This window comes from Elephantulus edwardii, unplaced genomic scaffold, assembly GCF_000299155.1.
Source record: "Elephantulus edwardii isolate Elephantulus edwardi_28Jun2011 unplaced genomic scaffold, EleEdw1.0 scaffold00090, whole genome shotgun sequence".
NCBI lineage: Eukaryota > Metazoa > Chordata > Mammalia > Macroscelidea > Macroscelididae > Elephantulus > Elephantulus edwardii.
Window position 1 is genome coordinate 7,147,464 of NW_006399840.1, and position 19,502 is coordinate 7,166,965.

At 36.8% G+C, this 19,502-nt stretch overlaps 1 protein-coding gene across 1 annotated transcript in view; it reads right to left on the bottom strand.

Annotated features, from left to right (window-relative positions):
* Window positions 1–19,502, bottom strand: part of USH2A (Usher syndrome 2A (autosomal recessive, mild)) — a 1,454,174-nt gene that overhangs the window by 508,454 nt on the left and 926,218 nt on the right. Inside the window, exon 38 of the mRNA XM_006890571.1 lies at window positions 10,984–11,160. Coding sequence (XP_006890633.1) covers window positions 10,984–11,160 — 177 coding nt within the window. The remainder of the gene's footprint in view (window positions 1–10,983; window positions 11,161–19,502) is intronic.

Here is a 19,502-nt window from a genome sequence, read left to right on the forward strand (position 1 = left end):
ATCTATCTATCATCTATCTATCTATCTATCATCCATCATCTATCCATCCATCCATCCACCCATCCATCCATCCAATGCTGTCAATGCAACTTCAACTTCTTCCTTTTCTTCCATTGGTCCTTGATCATATGATACTTATTGAAATATTTCCATATCAATCAATACTTTTTGATATACTGATCTGGGTATTTTCTCCATCTTCTTTTGATGTTTCCTGGATCATTCAGTATTTTTCCCAATAGCATTTCTCAGTTTTGTAATTTAGGGCTTGAATTTGTTTTAGTTCTTTCACTTGAGAAATGCTGAGTGATGTCTTTCCTTTTTATCACCAATTCTAGCTGTATGTACTTCTCATTTTAAATCTTTGCTTTTATAAGCAGTCTTCTTGAGTTTGCCTTTGAAATTTTCAGTCTCTTTCAACATCCATTTTGATTTTTCTTTTGCTTCTATCTTTGTAATGACCTTTTGCTCACTGCATGGATAATATCCTAGATGGCATCCCACAACTACGATCATTGATGTTCAGTGCTTCAACCCTGTTCTTAAGATGATTTTTAAATTCAAGTGGATTCCTTCTATGTATGTGAATTATATTCTATCACTCACAATATTGTGCATCAGAATAGAACTAGAACTGTCTTTTTAACTATGGGTACAACACTATTCTTCCTCAGTTTTTTATTCACAGCATATGATTAGAATTGAAAAGAATAGGAATCCTAAAACACTTAATTGTGCTCATGTGAAACCCATATCTAGACCAAGAGCTGCTGTCTGAATGGAGCAAAGAAACACTGCATGGCTCAAAATTAACAAAGTTGTGCATCAGGGTTGTATCCTTTCTCCATACCTATGCAATCTGTATGCTAAACAAGTCATTCAAGAAACTGTACTCTCTGAAGAAGAATGTATCATCAGGATTGGAGGAAGACTCTTCCATAGCCTGTGTTATGTAGATGACATAACCTTACTTGCTGAAAATAAGGACTTGGATGGAGTGTTTGCTGCAGAAGAGCAAATAATTCAGCCTTAATTACGGATTACACCTAAACATAAAAAACCTGGATTCTTTGAAGAGGAATGTGTCATCAGATTGGAGGGAGATTCATCAATAACCTGCATTATGTAAATGACACACTCTTAATTGCTGAAAGTGAGGAGGACTTGAAGAACTTGTTGCAGAAGATCAAGGACGGAGTGTATCCATCCTTCAGAATGGATTGTATCTCAATATCAAGAAAACAAAGATTCTCACCACTGGACCAATAGGCAGTGTCATGATAGATGGAGAGGAGATTGAAACTGTTAAAAGCTTCCTATTACTTGGATCCACAATTAACACCCAGCAGTCAGGAAATAAAGAGATGCATTGCACTGGAAAATCTGCAGTTAGGGACCTTTCCAAAGTATTGAGGAGTAGTGATGTCAATTTGAGGACTAAGGTGTGTCTGATTCAGGCCATGGTCTTTCTGATTACTAGCTATGCATCTGAGACCTGGAAAGTTAGTAAGTATGACAGAAAAGAATTGATGCCTTTGAGCTGTGGTGTTGGAGAAGAGCACTGAACACCCCCTGGATTGCCAAGAGAACAAACATACATTTCTTGGAAATGGTGCACCTGGAGTGCTCTTTGGAGGCAACAATGATGAGGCTTTGCCCTCACATACTTTGGACATGTTGCTAGTAGGTGCTATTCCTTGGAGAGGGACATGATGTTGGGAAGAGTAGAGGATCGGTGAAAGAGAGAAAGACTCAATCAGGTGGACTGACATGATGATTGCTGCAATGGGCTCTTGTGTATCAGGAATTTGAAGCTGGCACAGGACAGGACTGAGTTTAGATCTTTTGTTCATAGGGTCATTATGAGTCATACTCAACTTGATGGCACGTAACAACTACAACATACCAATAGACAACATCATGACAAAGTAGAAAATATTTTAATTGTGATTGATTTCATTTTACATAGATCCATTATCAACACCTGTGGTAACAGCAGTCAAAAAATTAAAAGAGGTGCTGCACTGGGAAAATGTGTGCTCAATGAATTCATATTTAGTATGTTGTTGTTGTTGTTGTTGTTATGTGCAGTCAAGTTGTCTGCGACTCATAGCGACCCTATGTACAATAGCCCTAAACCCTGACTTATCCTGTGTCAATCTCACACACCTACCCCATTACCGCAGTCACTGAATCAATCACCTCATAGAGGGTCTTCCTCTCTTGTGCTGTCCTTCCACCTTCCCAAATATGATGTCTCTCTCCAACGACCAGTTCCTCCTTGCAACAAGCCCAAAGTATGTCAGACGAAGCTCCAGAATCCTTGCCTCCAAGGAGCAGCCTGGTTTAACCCTCTCCAGAATTAATTTGTTCACTTTCTTAGCAGTTCATGGTATACTCACTCAATACTGTTCTCCAGCATCACAGCTCAAAGGCATCAATTCTCCTTCTATCATTCCTAGTCATTGTCCAACTCTCTGACACATAGCAAGTTATTGTAAAGACCATGGCCTATATTAGGAGCACCTTAGTCTCCAGAATGACATCATTGCTCTTCAGTACTTTAGAGAGGTCCCTAACAGCAGACTTGTTTTAATTTCCCGGTTTCTGGTGCCAAGAGTGTTGACTGTGGAGCCAAGCAAACTAAAGCTGTGAACAATCCCAATCTCTTCACCATCCATCCTGATGCTGTCAATTGGCCTAGTGGTGAGAATCTTTGTCTTCTTGATATTGAGTCTCAATCCATATTGGAGGCTGGAGTCCTTGACATTGTGCAGTAAGCATTTCAGGTCCTTTTCCATTTCAGCAAGCAGGGTTGTGTCATCTGCATAACACAGATTGTTGATGAATCTTCCTTCAATCCTGATGCCACACTTTTCCTCATAGAGCCCAGCCTCCTGAATAATCTGTTCTGCATATAGGTTGAAAAAGTATGGAGATTGGACAAATTCCTGGTGTAAATCATGCAGGGTTTCTTGCTCCATTCTGATGACTGCCTCATGATTTCAAATTTTTCACTTTGGTTAACATTAATAAAGCTATGAATGAATGTATTTATCAAAAAATATTCAGATGATAAAGATGAAAACATATATTTATAAATATTGTATTTAAAATGGGTTGCTCATCAATTTTAGCTATTAAATTAACAAATAAGAACAAGATTGCAGTTCAAAAGGAGAGGGGATGAAGAGATGTAAAATAATAGGTATGTTACGATGGGTTCTTTATGGTACAGGATATTAGAAGTCATTTTGTTGTGGTTATGTGCTATTGAGTTGTTTGCGACTCATAGCAACCCTCTGTACAATAGCTCCGAATCCTGCTCTATCTTGAAGCAATTTCATTATTTCAGACACATTTACCCCCATTACTCCAGTCGCTGAGTCAATCCATCAAATCCAGGGGCTTCCTCAGTAATAATTAATTATCTAAAACCCAAGGTGTAGAAATGGTTGTATAAAATAAAACACATGAATGAAACAATATATACAAATGATTCTATAAAAGTGAATGATTGTATACAATGCAATGCAGATGGAGAAAACAATGTATATGCAAACCAACAAAATTTTTTAAATATATATAACTAATTTTTTAAAAAATTAAATATCAATAGATATGTGAAATTATCTATCCATGAAAAATATGCTGCTTATTCATGCATTGTGATCTGAAAATGACCAATGAAAGTTTGTGGTGAAAAGAATTTGTAAATTGTGATAAAGAAGTCAAGGAGGGAGATGTTAAATCCATTTTGAAAGGAAAGTCATTTTCTGCTTGCTTTATCATCTGTGGTGTTAGCCTAAAAGTTGGCTTTTTTTCAGGCATTCGTGAGCTTCCTTTGGTCTCCACCTACCTTAACTGAAGACACATGGTCTTACAAATCTATACGGTCTTGCAGATTACCAACATCTCTGTCACTAGACTAAAACAGAGAGAGACAGAGAGAGAGAGAGAGAGAGAGAGACAGAGAGAGAGACAGAGAGAGAGACAGAGAGAGAGAGACAGAGAGAACGAGAGCTTCCTGAACTGAGCAAGGCTCGTGGTGGCAAGGCACTGGTGAAAACAAGACCCTGGTGGTGGAAAGACTGTGGCAAACAAGATCCTGTGGTGGAAAGACTGGGCGTAACTTGGGTAAGGTGTAACCTGAGGCTTTTTGCATTAATGCTGGCAACAGTTAAACGTTTGTCTGTTTTTGCTGAATATTTGAAGAAGAAGCTGACTTATAACTGCTCTGGGGCAAACCTTGCTGTATGACTTGGTTATAACTACTCTGAGGCAAACCTCTTTGGATGATTTGTATTTGCCTGCTGAACTGAAACGGGAGCCTGAACTTATCTAGGAATTGTGCTTTGGAACTGTTGGGCTAAAGCCGGGACTTGAATTGTGAAATATTCTTTGCCTCCCCCACTTACTTCCCTAATAAACTTCATTTTTGGTATCATAACTGTGAGTCTGTGAGTCAATAACAAGTAAATAAACCTGCTTCTGATGGGACTCTAGAGGCAACAAGGGAAGGACTATGGGCTCTTTATCTGCTTTCTGTTATGAGGTGGTGAGGGACTGTGTTATTCTCACTCACCATGGCCCTTTCAGAGAGATGTTCATGCCCGTTTGTCCCCATGTCTGTTTTATCCTCTTTAGATATCATCTTAAACACACACACAAAAAATGGAAGCAGAGTTACTAATGCTATACTCTAAGGACAAGTGCAGTAAGGAATAGGGATATTACTCACACTCCCTCCCGTTCTTTGTTATGGAGTTGGAACCAACTCATAGATGAACCTCCATTGAGTTCTGAGGCTATAAATCATGTGGAAAGAGATGATCGATTTTTCTCCCACAGATCTGATGGTGGATTCAAGCTGACATAGAGGTGCCACTACTAAGTCACCAGAGCTAGCGATAGGAACCTACTCAAAGCTGATACTCCAGTAGGATTTCAGTGTCTGTAAAGAGATTTTTCATCTTTCATGTAGTGGCTGGTGGATTTGAACTGTGTGGCTTTGGGTTTGCAGTGCAACTCCTTACTACTAAGCCACCAGAGCTCTCTAATAAGTATGTTGTTGTTATGTACCATCAAGTCTGAACTCACTCACACTGGGCCCCTTAGCAAGTTTTTAGAGGCTGTAAATCACACAGAAGGAGCTTACCATCTTTCTGATAAGGTGTATTCAAACAGAGAACCTCTAGGTAGGCTGTGCTGCTCCTTACCACTAAACCACCAGACCTCCAGAACAAGGATATGGCAGTGCAAAAAATCAATCTCTTCTCTTCTACCTGTCCAAAAGACTGATATTCATAGCCTTTTCTGTTTAGGGGTGTGTGAGTGGGGGAGGGGTGTATGTGTGTGTGTAGGAAAAATTGAACAATGGAATTAGGAAGTATCAAATGTTAATCATTATGCCATTTGGTAGTTAATCATACAAAACATTTTATCAAATGGGAATTATCCTCCAGATTGTTTAATGGATGCATAACTCAAGGCTCTGTTGTATTTGTGGGTTTCCTAAAAGCCCTTGGCCAGTGAGTGACAAAGGTGGATTCAAACACAGATTTGCAGGACTCCAAAAATCTGTGCTCTTTTAATATTTTAATATGCCTGTTTTGATTTCAAACTGATTTACCCATTTCCATATATATATATTTTTTAATATCATATACAACATAGAGACAATTAAAAAGACGTTTGAAATCCACTTAAACTTATTTGTCTCTTACAGTATTTTAAAAAAATAATATACCTTTATAAAAGGCACATTTTGCTGAAGTGGAGTCTTTTTGAAGTTCATAGGTTATAATTTGAGGTTCTAAATGACAAATTACTGTCATAGGGAAACTGGATTAAATTCACAAACTAAGGTGGCTCAGTCACTTCCTCTATTACAATAGAGCAGTTTAGAGAAAGATAAATAGAATAAAATTATTCATTTTGGAAAAAATATAAAACTTTCATAAAAAATCTGCGTCTAGCTCGTCAGTATGGAATTTGTCACTAATCATTTTAAACTATGCCCTTTTATGCTTCTTCTGTCTCTTTGCGCTTTCTGAGCAGTTCTTTGATGTAACAAAGACAGTTTCAGACAAGATTTCAGTTCATCGGGAAAAAAAAAGCTTTAAGTCTGGAGGCAAAATGCAATGTATTTAAAATTTATATACTCTATAATGCCTTTGTTCTGAACTTGAAGATCCTGCAAAACTTCTAAGCTTCTTTGCCTTCTTCCCTTAAGCACATTTGTTCTTCTTCTTTTGCTTATTATCATGCAGCTGTGGCTTTAACTGGTGGCTCCATCATTTAACTACATGCAGAGTCATGGCTGACCCTTTCTGATCAATTGCCAATCCATACAGGTTTGACTGATAAAAGAGCCAATTAGATTTAAGCAAATTAAGGGACATCACCAATGTCAACCACTTATTAAACCGAATGCTAAGTTCCGTGCATACAAAACACTAATGCACTGAGCCCCATTAAGAGTTGAAATCCTAACCCCATTAGTAACTCCAGACCTTGGAAGGGTAGAGGTCACAGGAAAGTTTCAAATTTATGGATTAACATTTGGATTTCATTTTTATTTTTTTAAGTCTTTTCCTAGAACTCTTGAACCTGCAGGATAATGCTATTCAAGAACTCAGATTAAATATAGTTTTCATTCCTAAAACTATCTTAGTGCTAAATATTAGCAATATGTTGTTACAAACAACTCAAAATAAAAGCACTGTAGGAAAAAACCCAAACCTATGAGAATATAGATCTAGGTACAAATGTCCCATATAAATTAGAAAAAAGAAAAGAAACAAAACTCCAAACTTCTCATCAGTTCACCAAACAATATCTTTAAAATGAAAATGTGTGCAATTATGGATTTGTTGTTTTCCATTTTTATACCCCCCCAAAAAATAGTAAATAATCTTGCCTCCGTTTATACCTATATCCAATATAATATAGGTTTATTATGTATTTTTTCATTTTTAAAATCAAGATAATAAGGTAACTACTCTGGAATCTCTTTGATGGCAACTACAAGAAGCAGCAAAGCTGAATTATGATTAAAAACAGACTACCCCACTCTAGTTGAGTCAGTGTGACTCTTAGTAATCCTCCATGTGGTTTTTGAGGCAGTACCTCTTTGTAAGAGGAAAAGGCCTGGCTTTCTCTCTCTCGCAGTGAAGAGATCCAGTGGTGGATTTCAACATTCGAGTCTTGAATTTTTCTTTACACCATGTTCCTTACCTCCTCTTTCCAAATTCTCATGTCAAGTCTGTTCATCCCATGCTCTCCTAAGAAAAGCGACTAGTGTGAGAGTAATCATGGTGATGAGTTGACACAATGTGAGATGGTTCTTGGCTTCCAGCTTTCCCTACTCCCTTATTGTGAGGACTCCTGACTGCTTTTGTAGGACCGCAGCACCCATTCCTTGGGCAGCACTTGACAGAGTAGGTATCATTTTCCCCAGGTGACTACATTATAAGGAATGTGCAGATAGAGGACTAAGCGTGGGCAGGCCTGAGGCGTGACTAGCTTACAAATAAAATTTAAAACGAGATATTTAAGTATCTTGATTGATTTAAAAGAGCTCTTTTGGTCTAATAGGTAAAGTGTTGTGCTGCCAATGCAAAGAAAGGTGGTTTGAATCCAATCACTGCTGTGAGGGAGGAAGACATGCAATTTTTTCCCATGGAATTTACAGCCTCTGAAAACCTAATAGATGGTCTACTATGGGTCAGTTGTGACTTGGCAGCAAGAAGTTAGAATTTTGATTGATTTAGGTACTGCTTTATTCACCAAAATTTTATATTGCGCTTTCCCTGGTGGCTCAAAGAGTTAAGGCCTCAAAAAGTAACTAAAAGGTGAGCAGTTCAAGTCTACTCAGTAGCTCGGAGGGAGAAAGATGCAATGATCTGCTCTTATAAAGAGTACAATCTCCAAACTAATGTTATAAAAAAAGATGCATAAACTGTTGAGTGTGAAAGTGGTGTGCCCAAACCATAATAAAACATTTATAAAAAAATAAAACTTAAGGAAAGCTCATTAGGCAGCTCTGCTCTGTCACAGAGGTCACTATGAAAACAGCTCAGTGGCACTTAGTGGTTGGTACTTAGATACAGACAACAGCAACTCTATGTCAGGTTTTTTTCAGAGAATCAAAAATACAAATACAAATAAGAAAACATCCTTGCTGTGAGGATCTTATAACCAGTGATAGTGACAGATTAGACAGGCAATTTCAATATAATATGATTGTGCTCTGGGATATGGGAAAGTCCTATCTCTGCCCTCATTGCTAAGACATGACTTTCTGATGTATGGCTTTAAGTCCAAACTTAAAAACTGAGTAGGAATTTACCAGATCAAAGAATGAAAGGGGAGGCAGTTCCCACAGTACATTTGATAGAGCAAACATTTAATAAAGAAAAAAAAAGTAGCATTTCCGTTTGGCCTAAACCTTGCTAGTACATTTTCTAAACGCACTGAGAAGAAAACAGCAGGGGATATTATCAACAGGAAACTTGCATAATCCAGTACTGAAAGAGATTGCTAGGAATTCAACATTGCTATAACAGAGATCTAATATTGAAATCAAAGAAATGGCAATAATGATAACAATCCAAATATAATGGAAAAGTAAATAGCATATAGAACCAAGTCAGCCCATAAGTTGGGTTGCTTTTGTACACTGGTTCATTTATTATTCATTTCCGAATGAAACACAGTTCACTGGACAAAGGCATGGAAGATTTCTTTAATAACTCTCAGTACTAATTTAATTCTACTTAAACACACATATTATAGTAAATGCCACATGCTTTCCAGCATGATTTTATGTGTAAATCAGGATAATATGTTTTCAGATCATTAAGTAAAAAGAAGCATGAACTAAAGCCTATTTAATCAATGAGGTATCACCTTTAAACTGCCACAAGGTCATAAAAAAGATAATTTCAAAGCTATAAGTTTCCTAATTGTAATCAACAACAATCTAATGATGAAAGAAAGTATGTCCTAATGGCTGTAATAAACTTGGGCAAATTACTGCCTTTCTTTGAAGACATTTTGCTCCCTCTTTTGGTAACATGTTGTCTCCCAAATTCTGGATTTCTGCATACGTAAATGCATGAGTGCATTAAGTCCAGAGAGCGTGTACCTGAGTGGCCTTAGTACGACACTACACCTAAGCATCTACCTCCTGCAGATGAAATGAAGAAATTTAGCTCAGTTTGGCTATACCACTATACACCAAGATCCTAGCCGTTTCCTGTTTTTATAATGCCAGAGCTTCTACTGAAGAAATAACAGTGTATACTACTTTTGAACTCTGTCTGTTGTGTGGGTGTGTCTATCTAGCCATCTAAACTCAGCCAATTGGCCGATCTGTTTCACAGTGAATACATGTGCATGAGAATTGTGCTCCACAAGGGCTGATTTTTTCAGAAGCAAATCATCAGGCTGTTTCTCTAGGGTATCTCTGGGTGTATTCGAAACCATCAATCTTAATCTTTTGGTTAGCAGCTGAGCATTTAACCATTTGCACCATGCAGGAACTAAGCAACCAACTTTCCTTCTTGATGTATGTGTGTAGGGTGGTGAATATTTATGCATATTTTATTTTCCCATTTTATTCTTAAATAAGTTCTTGCCTAACTTCAAGTCCTTTTACTTTTTATTGGTCATAAGATATGACACTCCATGAGTGAATCGGCTTAAAAGACTGTCTAGTATTTTTTTCTCTTAAATAACATAAATTCTTTTATTAGCATTTCAGATGCTTTAAAGTAAGTACTCATTCATTAATTCTCATAATATAATAAAATACAGATAATAGCTAATAGTTTGGACAATATGTTGTTGTTTGCCATCGAGTCTGAACTCATACATAGCTGACCCTCCAGCAAGTTTTCAGAGGCAGTAAATTGTTCAGGAGGAGATAGTCTTCATTCTTTCTTTTATAGAGCAGTTGATGAATTTGAACTGTGTGCCTTTGGGATTGCAGCACAGCTTCTTATATTTTCTTTTTAGGGGAGTATTTCATACAAAGTTGAGAGCAACCCTGTTTTCCCCCAATGCTGAGAGAGAGAGAGAGAATGAATATGGGTGTCTATAACACTGATGACTGCTAAGAACATGCCTTAGTCTATATCATACTGGTGTCAGAAGTTGCAAGATAGGCAAACATTTCCTGTGGTGTTTTTTGAACACATACATTTCTAAACCCTCAGTGGAGAATCAGACTCTTGTTGTTATTTTGAGGGATGTTTTCTACTCAACTGCCATAGCAACCTGAGAGGCAGTTTTCTACTTGGTAATTACTTTCCACAAATAATTGAAGCTAGAGGGTAGTTGATTGCAGATGAAAATAATGGTAATTTGAATACATTGTCGTTTTCTTCACAGAAATATTAAAAAGAAAAAAATTAAGGCTGCATCACATTTTACATACACTAGTGATATTGCTGAACTGTAATCATGAGGACATGTAACTTAGAGATGTCTTTCTGGTGAATAAAATAAGATTTCCATTTTATATATTATCTGCCCACTCTCTTTATTATTGCCAAATGCTAAGGCTATATGTACATCTAAGCTTGATCGTCAACAAACCAAGAAAGAGAACAACTGCAGATGAAAACTCAAGCTAACTTTGAAAAGAACTTTTGAAATGAAGCCTTAAAACAAACAAAAAACTCCATCTCACAAACTTTATAATATACAGAAGATATTTATATATGTATATAAAATACATTAACACAGACACAATAAAATAGAAAAGCATCTCCAATAAAACAATAAAAGACTATCACTATAAGTGTTTTGATAAAAGAGTTTCAATAAAACAAGTAGCAACAACAAAGTAATCAGAAATAAAATTGAGTTTTTAAGGTATAAAAAATATGCTAACAATAAACAAAGGTGTTCCACAGAGACTTAGTTCTAGGGCATTGATAAAGCTGTAGAAGACAATATTTTTCCTAGGCTTACCTCCTGGAGGCATTGCAATGATTACAGGGTCGCTTATCAAGCTGCCTTGGCTATTTGAAGCATTTACTTGTACGGTATAGTTAGTAAAAGGAATCAGTCCACTGATGGGCACCCAAAGGTTGGTCCTTTCACTGCTGTGGACAATTTGTGTGCCATTCAGAAGGGTGTAGTTTTCACCTGTTAATTAAAGGGCGGGGGGGGAAGAGGGTGATTAAAATTAGTGTTGATTTACAAGAATCATACTATATTCCTGGGCCCTCCGGTGGCCTCATGCTGGGAAATTGTACGGCTAATACAAAGACCACATTTCTGGTGGTTCTAGGTAACTGTAATATCACCACATCAAGAGCTATTTCATGATCTTCCATCAGTGTACATACTTTTATCTAACTCTCTAGTAACTAAAATGTTAACTGGATTAAAATTACATTTTCTATTTGTCAATAATTATAATTAATAAAACTGGGCAGATATTCAAAAGTAGCATGAAAAAAAAAACCCAATTAGTTCCATGCACATGTCCTATGAGAAATTGTCAATTTGCACAAACCCACAAATTGATTACTTAGTTATTTTTTATTTTTTGAGGGTTTTTTAGTCCTTGTATTTTTTTTTTACTGTGCTACTGCAGAGATTAAAACTTTTCCTTGAATAAAGGGTTCTAGATATAAAGAAAGGGAACTCTGGTGGTTCAGTGGCACAGAGTCAACCCCAAAGCATGTGATTCTAATCCACCAGTTGCCCTGTGGGAGAAAATGGAGCAACTTTCTCCAGTGAGATTTACTGCCTCTGAAAACCGGCTGGAGGGTTAGCTGTGAGTTGGTTCTGACTCAATGCTATGCAACAACAAGCACAGATATGAATAATATTATTGGCTTTAACTGTCAGGTAATTAAGGAATCAGTAATTAACATATTTTCTGCTCATTTTGCTTGAGGGTGAGTTATTTCTTTTCAAAGATCTCTTGATCAGAATCGGCTGAAATATCCAAAGAACAATCATGGTTGGGAGGTAGAAGAGATTCATGTTGAACAAGATTTATTAACACCATGGGAAAATGCAGGCTTGGCCTCACTACATAAAAGACTCAATACGTCTTCACCCCAGTGTCAGTATCACGTTCCAAAGATTCAGCAAATGTGTATTCAAATCTCAAATGGCTTTCAAAAAACCTCACAAGAGGCTACCTTCATTGCCATGGAGTTGGAACCATTCCATAGTTTGGAACTTACCCTTCAGTGAGTTTTCAGATACTGTAAATTTCATGAGATGAGACTACCTATCTTTCTCTCAAGGACCATCTGGTGAATTTAAACCACTTGCCTTTGAATTGGCAGAGTATCTCCTTACCCTCTAGACCACCAGAGTTTCCTCAAAATGCCTAGCCAGTGTGAAAACACTCCTGGGGATCACACCATTTAGCTCCCTGTCTTCCAGTATAGGTTAATAGGAGTTAAAAATCAGGGTTATATAAGAAAGGGAAAAAAAACAAACCAACCAAAAAAAATCAAACACAAATGCCTTTTAAAATTATATCATGACACACCATTATAATGTTAGATGTTTTCCTGAAAAATTCACGCATTTTTAATTTCAGTAAAATTTTAGTCATTGTCTCTAATTACTTTTGAAGTATATAAAAAAAGACCATTAAAAATACAAAAATTTATTTCAAAGAGTTTTATTCCTTTACCAAAATCTGTTTAATTAAATGTATGTTGAAATATCTTCACAAGGAATTCTGCAAAGATAGGTAAACCAATAAAAAAAAAATGCATGCTATTGGACTTTAAGGAGAAAAAACAAGTATATATTTTCAATATCACCAGATACTGATGGAATCTTCATTGATTAAATGTTTAAAAAAGTAAATGATGACCACACATTGAAAATGATATTGCATTGAACAGTAAACACTATTTATTAGTTCCAGCACTTAAAAATATTCTTTTAACAAGGGTTAGTAACAGTTTATAGTACCAAAAAAAGTACATAGATTTTCTTGACAGTGTGTTTGAATTTCTTCTAGCTGTTTTTTAACGGCCTGCACCTCACAAAGTTGCTTAGCGTTATTGAACTTTGGGTTCTATGAATGCTAACTGAAAATGACAATATGCAGATTTTATAGAGATGATTAAATGAGATTGTTTGTTTATAATAAAATCTCAAGCACACTGCCATTAATTTAAGTCAGCTCCATAGCATCCCTCCATCAGGTTTCCAAAGCCTTGATTTGTGATGGGTAATTGGCTGGAGGGTTTGGTGAATTTGAATGGCCCATTCTTTGGTTAGCAGCTCAACATACCATGCACTAACCCACCAGGGCTCCTTTTATTGATAATACTCAGCACGAAATAGCTGCTTAAAATCAGCCACTGGAAAGAATATTGTTATTTTTATTATTATTATCTATTTAACTAATGTTATTGTTGGAAGGTGCTGTCGAGTCGAGTATGGCCCTATGAACAAAAGATCTGAACCTAGTCCTGTCCTGCGTCATCCTCACACTTCCTGACACACTAAAGCCCATTGTGGCAGTTGCTGTGATAATCCACGTGGTTGAGGGTCTTCTTCTCCTTTGGCAACCCTTCACCCTTCCCAGCATCATGTCCCTCTTCAAAAAAATAGCTCTTCCTAGCAACACACTCAAAGCATGTTAGGTGAAGCTTTGTTATCCTTGCCTCCAAAAAGCACCCTGGCTGCACTATCACCAAGACGTATTTGTTTGTTCTTTTGTTGGTCCATGGGATGGTCAGTGTACTTCTCCAACACCACAACTCAAAGGTATCAATTCTGTCATCTCTAGTTATTGTCCAGCTCACAGATGCATAGCAAGTGATCAGGAAGACCATGGCCTGAATCAGATGCACCCTAGTCCTCAAACTGACAAATTTAACTAATAAGCTTCTAGAACTAGCAAGTGGTAAGAATTACACAACCTGTCCTTCATTTTTCTCAGTAACAATTACTGCTTTTAACGTTCTGCTTCACCCAACAAAAATGTCTTCTTGGTAAAAATTCTAACATTTGTATCAAGAAAACACTAAACCCATCCTCTACCACCACCCCGTTGCCCCATTGGGTTGTATGTCAAACTCTGGAGTTAATCAAGATCAAATAATGCGAAAAAAGCATCTGATAGCTTATTATCACATGGCAATTGTAAAGGTATGTGGGTCAGAGAAATAAAATGAAAATAACCATGTATTTTGAAAAAAATACATAATTCTGAGATGGAGGAATAGCTGAACTCTATTTCAGCAAAATACATAGGTATAGTTCCTGTACTTAAAAAACAAAATCTCTATATCCACAAAAGGATTTATAACTCTGGACTTCACATTGGCAGTAAGAAATCTCACATGCAAAGTGGTGATTTATTTCTAGAAATGGGAATAATGGTAATTGTGAACTGAAAAATAAGGAGAAAAATTTCTATTCATTTTTGTTTGTATGACTTGATAAAGATAGCTTAATGAATTATTTCAATGCGTTAGAGTGATTAATGTACTTAGCTGTTAAACACAGCTCTACGGCCCAAATCTACCAGCTTCAGTAAAAGACAGCCTTGAGAACTCAGTAGGGCTGTTCTACTTTGGGCAGGTTGTTAGAAGGGACCAGTCTTTGGAAAAGGACATCATGTTTGAAAAGGTAGAGAGTAAGCAAATGAGCGGAAGATCTTCAATGAGATGGATTGACACAGTGATTGTAAATATTTGCTCAAGTGTGTCAGAGATGGCAGAGGATAGGACAGGGTTCAGATCCATTGTTTATATGGCCCCTAAGAGTAATAGTTGGAAGGAGGAGTGGCATTCACTTCCATAATAGTTTGCCTCTGGAAACCCTATGAACCTGGAGAGCGGATGAAAGGCACCCAAGTGTCGAGGACTCTGCTTCATAGGTCCCTATGAGTCTCCAGCGACTAGACAACACTTAACAACAACAACAACATGAGTAAAAGTCGACTCTAATTCTCTTAACAGCAGCATTCACAGCAAGAAGTGTGGGATGAAAAAAATCAGTCTTTGATAACTTCACTGTGCAAAAGATAGCTTTGATAACTTCACAATTAAAAGATATTTCCAGATTATGGAAATACTGACTCTTATATGTTCTTTTTCAAAATTTTCTATTAATGTCAGTGAAAATTTACAGAGACTTTGGATTTCAATTCATTCATTATTGCACTTTTCTCCCCTTCCAAGCCTCCTCCCCAGTACACTACCCTCTTGCAAAAGTAAAATTCTTTCATTGTTTTACAATCCCTCCCCTGAGATCCACTCCGCTATACAGCCTTCACTCTGGACTCCTGTCATGACAAAAATACCTAATAATTTTCCCTCTTAAACAGTTTTCTCCCTCATCTGTTTCAATGGAGTATACATTATTGAACCCATCCTTCTCAGTCTCCTCCCAACCCCGAGGTCAGTCCTGCTTACAACAGTGGCACCATGCAATATTTGTCCTTTTGTGATTGAGATCTTTCACTCAGCATAATGTCCTTGAGGGTCACCCATTCTGAATAATATTGCATGAGTTCCTTGTTTTTCAATGCAGCATAGTAAACCATTGTGTGACTATACCACGGCTTTTCTATCCATTCATTTGTTGATGGGCACTTAGCGGGAACTTGATTTAACCAAAGATGATTAGCTTCCACTGAGGACACATAGCTGTGTGTTGACCTTATGTGCAAAAGGAATACGAAATAAAGTTCTTACACTCAAGAAATCTGCCTAAGTTTAAAAGATGTCTTTTCTTTTTTCCCCTTATCCATTTGTCATTTTTTAAATTAATTTTAGTGAAAGTTTACAGACACTTTGGATTTCCATTCATTGTTGCACTTTTCTCCCTGCCCAACCTCCAAACCCACAATGTGCTCTTCTCTTTGAAAAGTAAAAGAAAAATGCTTTCATGATGTCTTTTCTAACCGTAGTCTAAATACAAATTCTCAGTATCTAAAGAACTCCTCAAGTCCTCATGATGTCTAACTCCTTGGGGCATTTTCAGTTCTACTAGTGTCACTTGCCTGGCCAATTGCACAAAGGTCTGTATACCCTAGAGAGATTCAGGCAGATCCTCAATTATCTTAGAAGCGGTATAAAGGAGCACTTCTTATCAAACAGGAAAAAAGAAATCACTAATGGAAATTGTAAAAATAAACAAAAACTCCCCACAATTTTAAAAATTCAAAATATAATATCAAGTGAAAATACAAGATAAAGTAAGCAGCTATGATTATGATACTGGCAAAGACTCCCATTAGCGCATTTTATTTGTTTTTGAAACAAATTTCAGCTGGAAAACAAACACCGTTGCTAGCTTTGATAATGGCGTGGCAGGAGGAAATATATTAAGCACCACTTTAGTCTAAGTTTCCCAGATAACAACATTAATACATGGTAATTATACAATTAGTTGTAACATTAAGTTCCAGTTATAGAACAATGATTACTCAGTAATTATAAGAAGTATGTAATTACTCAATAATTATGAGAAGTATGCAATTACATAACCATTTTCTTCAGTTTGAAAAAGAACTTGTACATCTCCAGGAGCCCCGCAGCTGAGTGAGGCTAATGTTCCCTCACCCCCACCAACCCCGTTCAACTCACAGACCTAGGGCAGCTGACAGTACCTCAAACTTCAGTGGAGCTCAGGAATCCCCACATTCAAAACGGAAGTAGGATGCATAGAGTCTGCTCTTCCCTTCATTGCCTTTCCTTCTTTTTAAACTTTATCAACTAGGCTTCTAAAAAATTTGGAATCAGTTCTTAGAATGCAAGTCCCCAGATTTCCTCCTCTTAAGAATGTTCTGCTTGATCACCTTTCACTGCATCAACTTTGTTTTCAATGGACTGGAAAATCCAGCCTCATTGGTTCAGCCTCAAGAATCAAGCCAGAAAATGGTAAAGCGATAAGCATTTCCTATCACAGGTGACCATTCTGTCTGGCCTACTTCAGGTCTGACCCTATTTGTGAGTATAAGTGGATGGAGCAGGCCTTTTTTGGGTGTCTGTGTTCTGGAACAATGGTGTCCCTCACCCTCAACCCAGACTGTGAGTTTAAAGTTGGATTCCTCTCATCTACACCCTATGGTTTGAGCCATCACACTTTAAACTACTGGGGGTTGCAGTCAGCGGGGTGGTCTCTATCAGCATTCCATCAAAAATCACCACCAAAATGTCCATGCCTGTGTTTGTCCCCAGACCTCCTAAATGGAAAAATATCAGAGAGCAGGCCCAAGAATCAGATGATATTTATAAAGATGCTGATACTTGAAAACTATTAATATAGTAACTATTTCTTTCATCTTCATGTTGGTCTTAAAGTAGTGATCAAAATTCTTTTCCTCTGTTTGCCCACATAATTAGATCTCTTTGGCTATTGTTATTAATGATGCCTATTGTAAAATATTGACGCAGTCATCTATAGAAGTGTCAAAAAGCTGTGTTGCAATCCCAATAGTACATGGTTTGAGGCCACCAGCTGCTCCACAGGAGAAAGATGGGCAATCTTCTCCTGTGAGATTGATTAACTGCCTCTGCAAACCTACTAGGGAGTCAGCTATGGGTCGATTCCAACTCTAAGGTACAGAACTACAACAACTGACCTATTTTAAGGGAACACAAAACTAGAAAGTAGAATACAATTTCTCTTTAAGAAATTTAAAAAATACACAATTAAAGTATTTTAAAATGATCATTATTATAAGTCTGGGTGAAAAATTAGCTTCTGGATTTTCTAATTGAAGAATTAATCATTCTTTTATCCTGCTTCTGTTTCTCATTCTCTTTCACTGAGGAATCAGAGGTAGAATTCTCTGTATATTCATCAGTATTATTCAGAAAAAGCAAAAAAGGCTTAATAAACTAGTTGCTGTTTTAGGGTCATCCATACTCCAAAGGGTCTTCAAGGACGCTAATTTATTCAGCAATATTTTTGACTTTATTTTGAATAGATATTTAGTGGATCATTGTCTTAGACAACCAAAACAACCAGCAAATTTTGCATGTGAAGAACTTACAGCTTCCAATATAAAGTCCTACGAAAATATTAACATTTTCAATTTCATAAGACACTTTCTGTGTTACTTCATAAAAAAAAATAAAATACCATTGTCAATAGATGATTTCATGTGTGTGACTTGGGGATGTGTAAATGATCACTGTCTCGGGAATACCACCCAGTAGGGCTCTCTATATTGAAATAACATAAATGGATATCCTTTCCCATTCTTGTTATAATCATTGTCACAAGAATTTTAATGCACCATATATTCCATAATTTTTTTTCCTTTGTGCTGTACAGCTCTGACCTTTTCAATATTCTATAATTTGACTGGCTGGCCATTTCAGTTCTCTTCTTTTTACAGCCTTATTAACTTGTAGGAAAGAAGTGAAATGAACAACCAATCAGAATACATTATATTGCAAAGGTCAGCGTAGTCTGTACAATATCATCACACACAGCATACTGTATGCCAGGCATTAACATCCTGATATCTTATTCATGTGACAAAGATTGTAACAAGAACAGAAAATGGCACAACATGAATCCATTCTCATGACAAAGATTATAATGAGAAATGACAGCGAACAAACCAAACTGATTCTTGTTACCCTGTGAGGATTTTCTATGTCAGACCTGGTTGGACCTGCTTTAAGTTAGCCTTTTTCTGAATCCAATTACACCTTAAGGTAGAAAAGGTGTTAACTAATTTATCTACTTCTTGCAAAAAGAGAATGATATCTTTCCTCCCTGCACTGAAGTCTCCATTTTAGTGTTGTGAATCTTGTCAATGAAGAAGTGCTACGTGGGAAAGGGAAAGCTGGGACAGGGGCAGGTAGCCTTTCAGGAGTGCTAAGCATGCTAGCTAGGTAGTTTTTGGTAACACATATTGGTCCCTTTCCATTTTATATGACCTAATTAAGCGTATACACTCACACATTCTTACCTTGAAGTAAATGTGTTTTTGAAACACTCGTATTATAGGAGAATTCACTTTGTACTTGGTACTGAAAGATGCTGGAGAATTTTGTATTGTCTTTTTAATAATTAATACAATTATTCTTGTCTTTGACTTTCCCCAAAGTAGAAAAATAATATAGATATAAATTCACAGAGCCATCTTCTGTGCACACCTTTTTTTAATTCTTTTACTGATTGTTTAATGTCTGTTTTTCTTTTTATTTATTTTTAAACTTTGTATTATTGTCATGTAAGAGTTTATAGGGCATACTAGTTTTCCACAGAAACATTTTATAGTCATTTTCTTTTTCAATATTAGCTGCCCAGCATCTCAATGTAACCAGTCTCTTTCCAGGCTGGGTTCCCATTTTCCACATTTCCTTCTTTCATGCTCTTACCAGCCTTCTGAATGTTGATTTGAGTCCCTTTTTGGTTTATTATGTTGAACTACGTTGAACATTATATTATTGAGCAGTACAATAATATTGCTACTGGTGTTGTTAATAGAATAGACCTATGGTGGTGGTGGTGTGTGCTGCCTAGTAGGA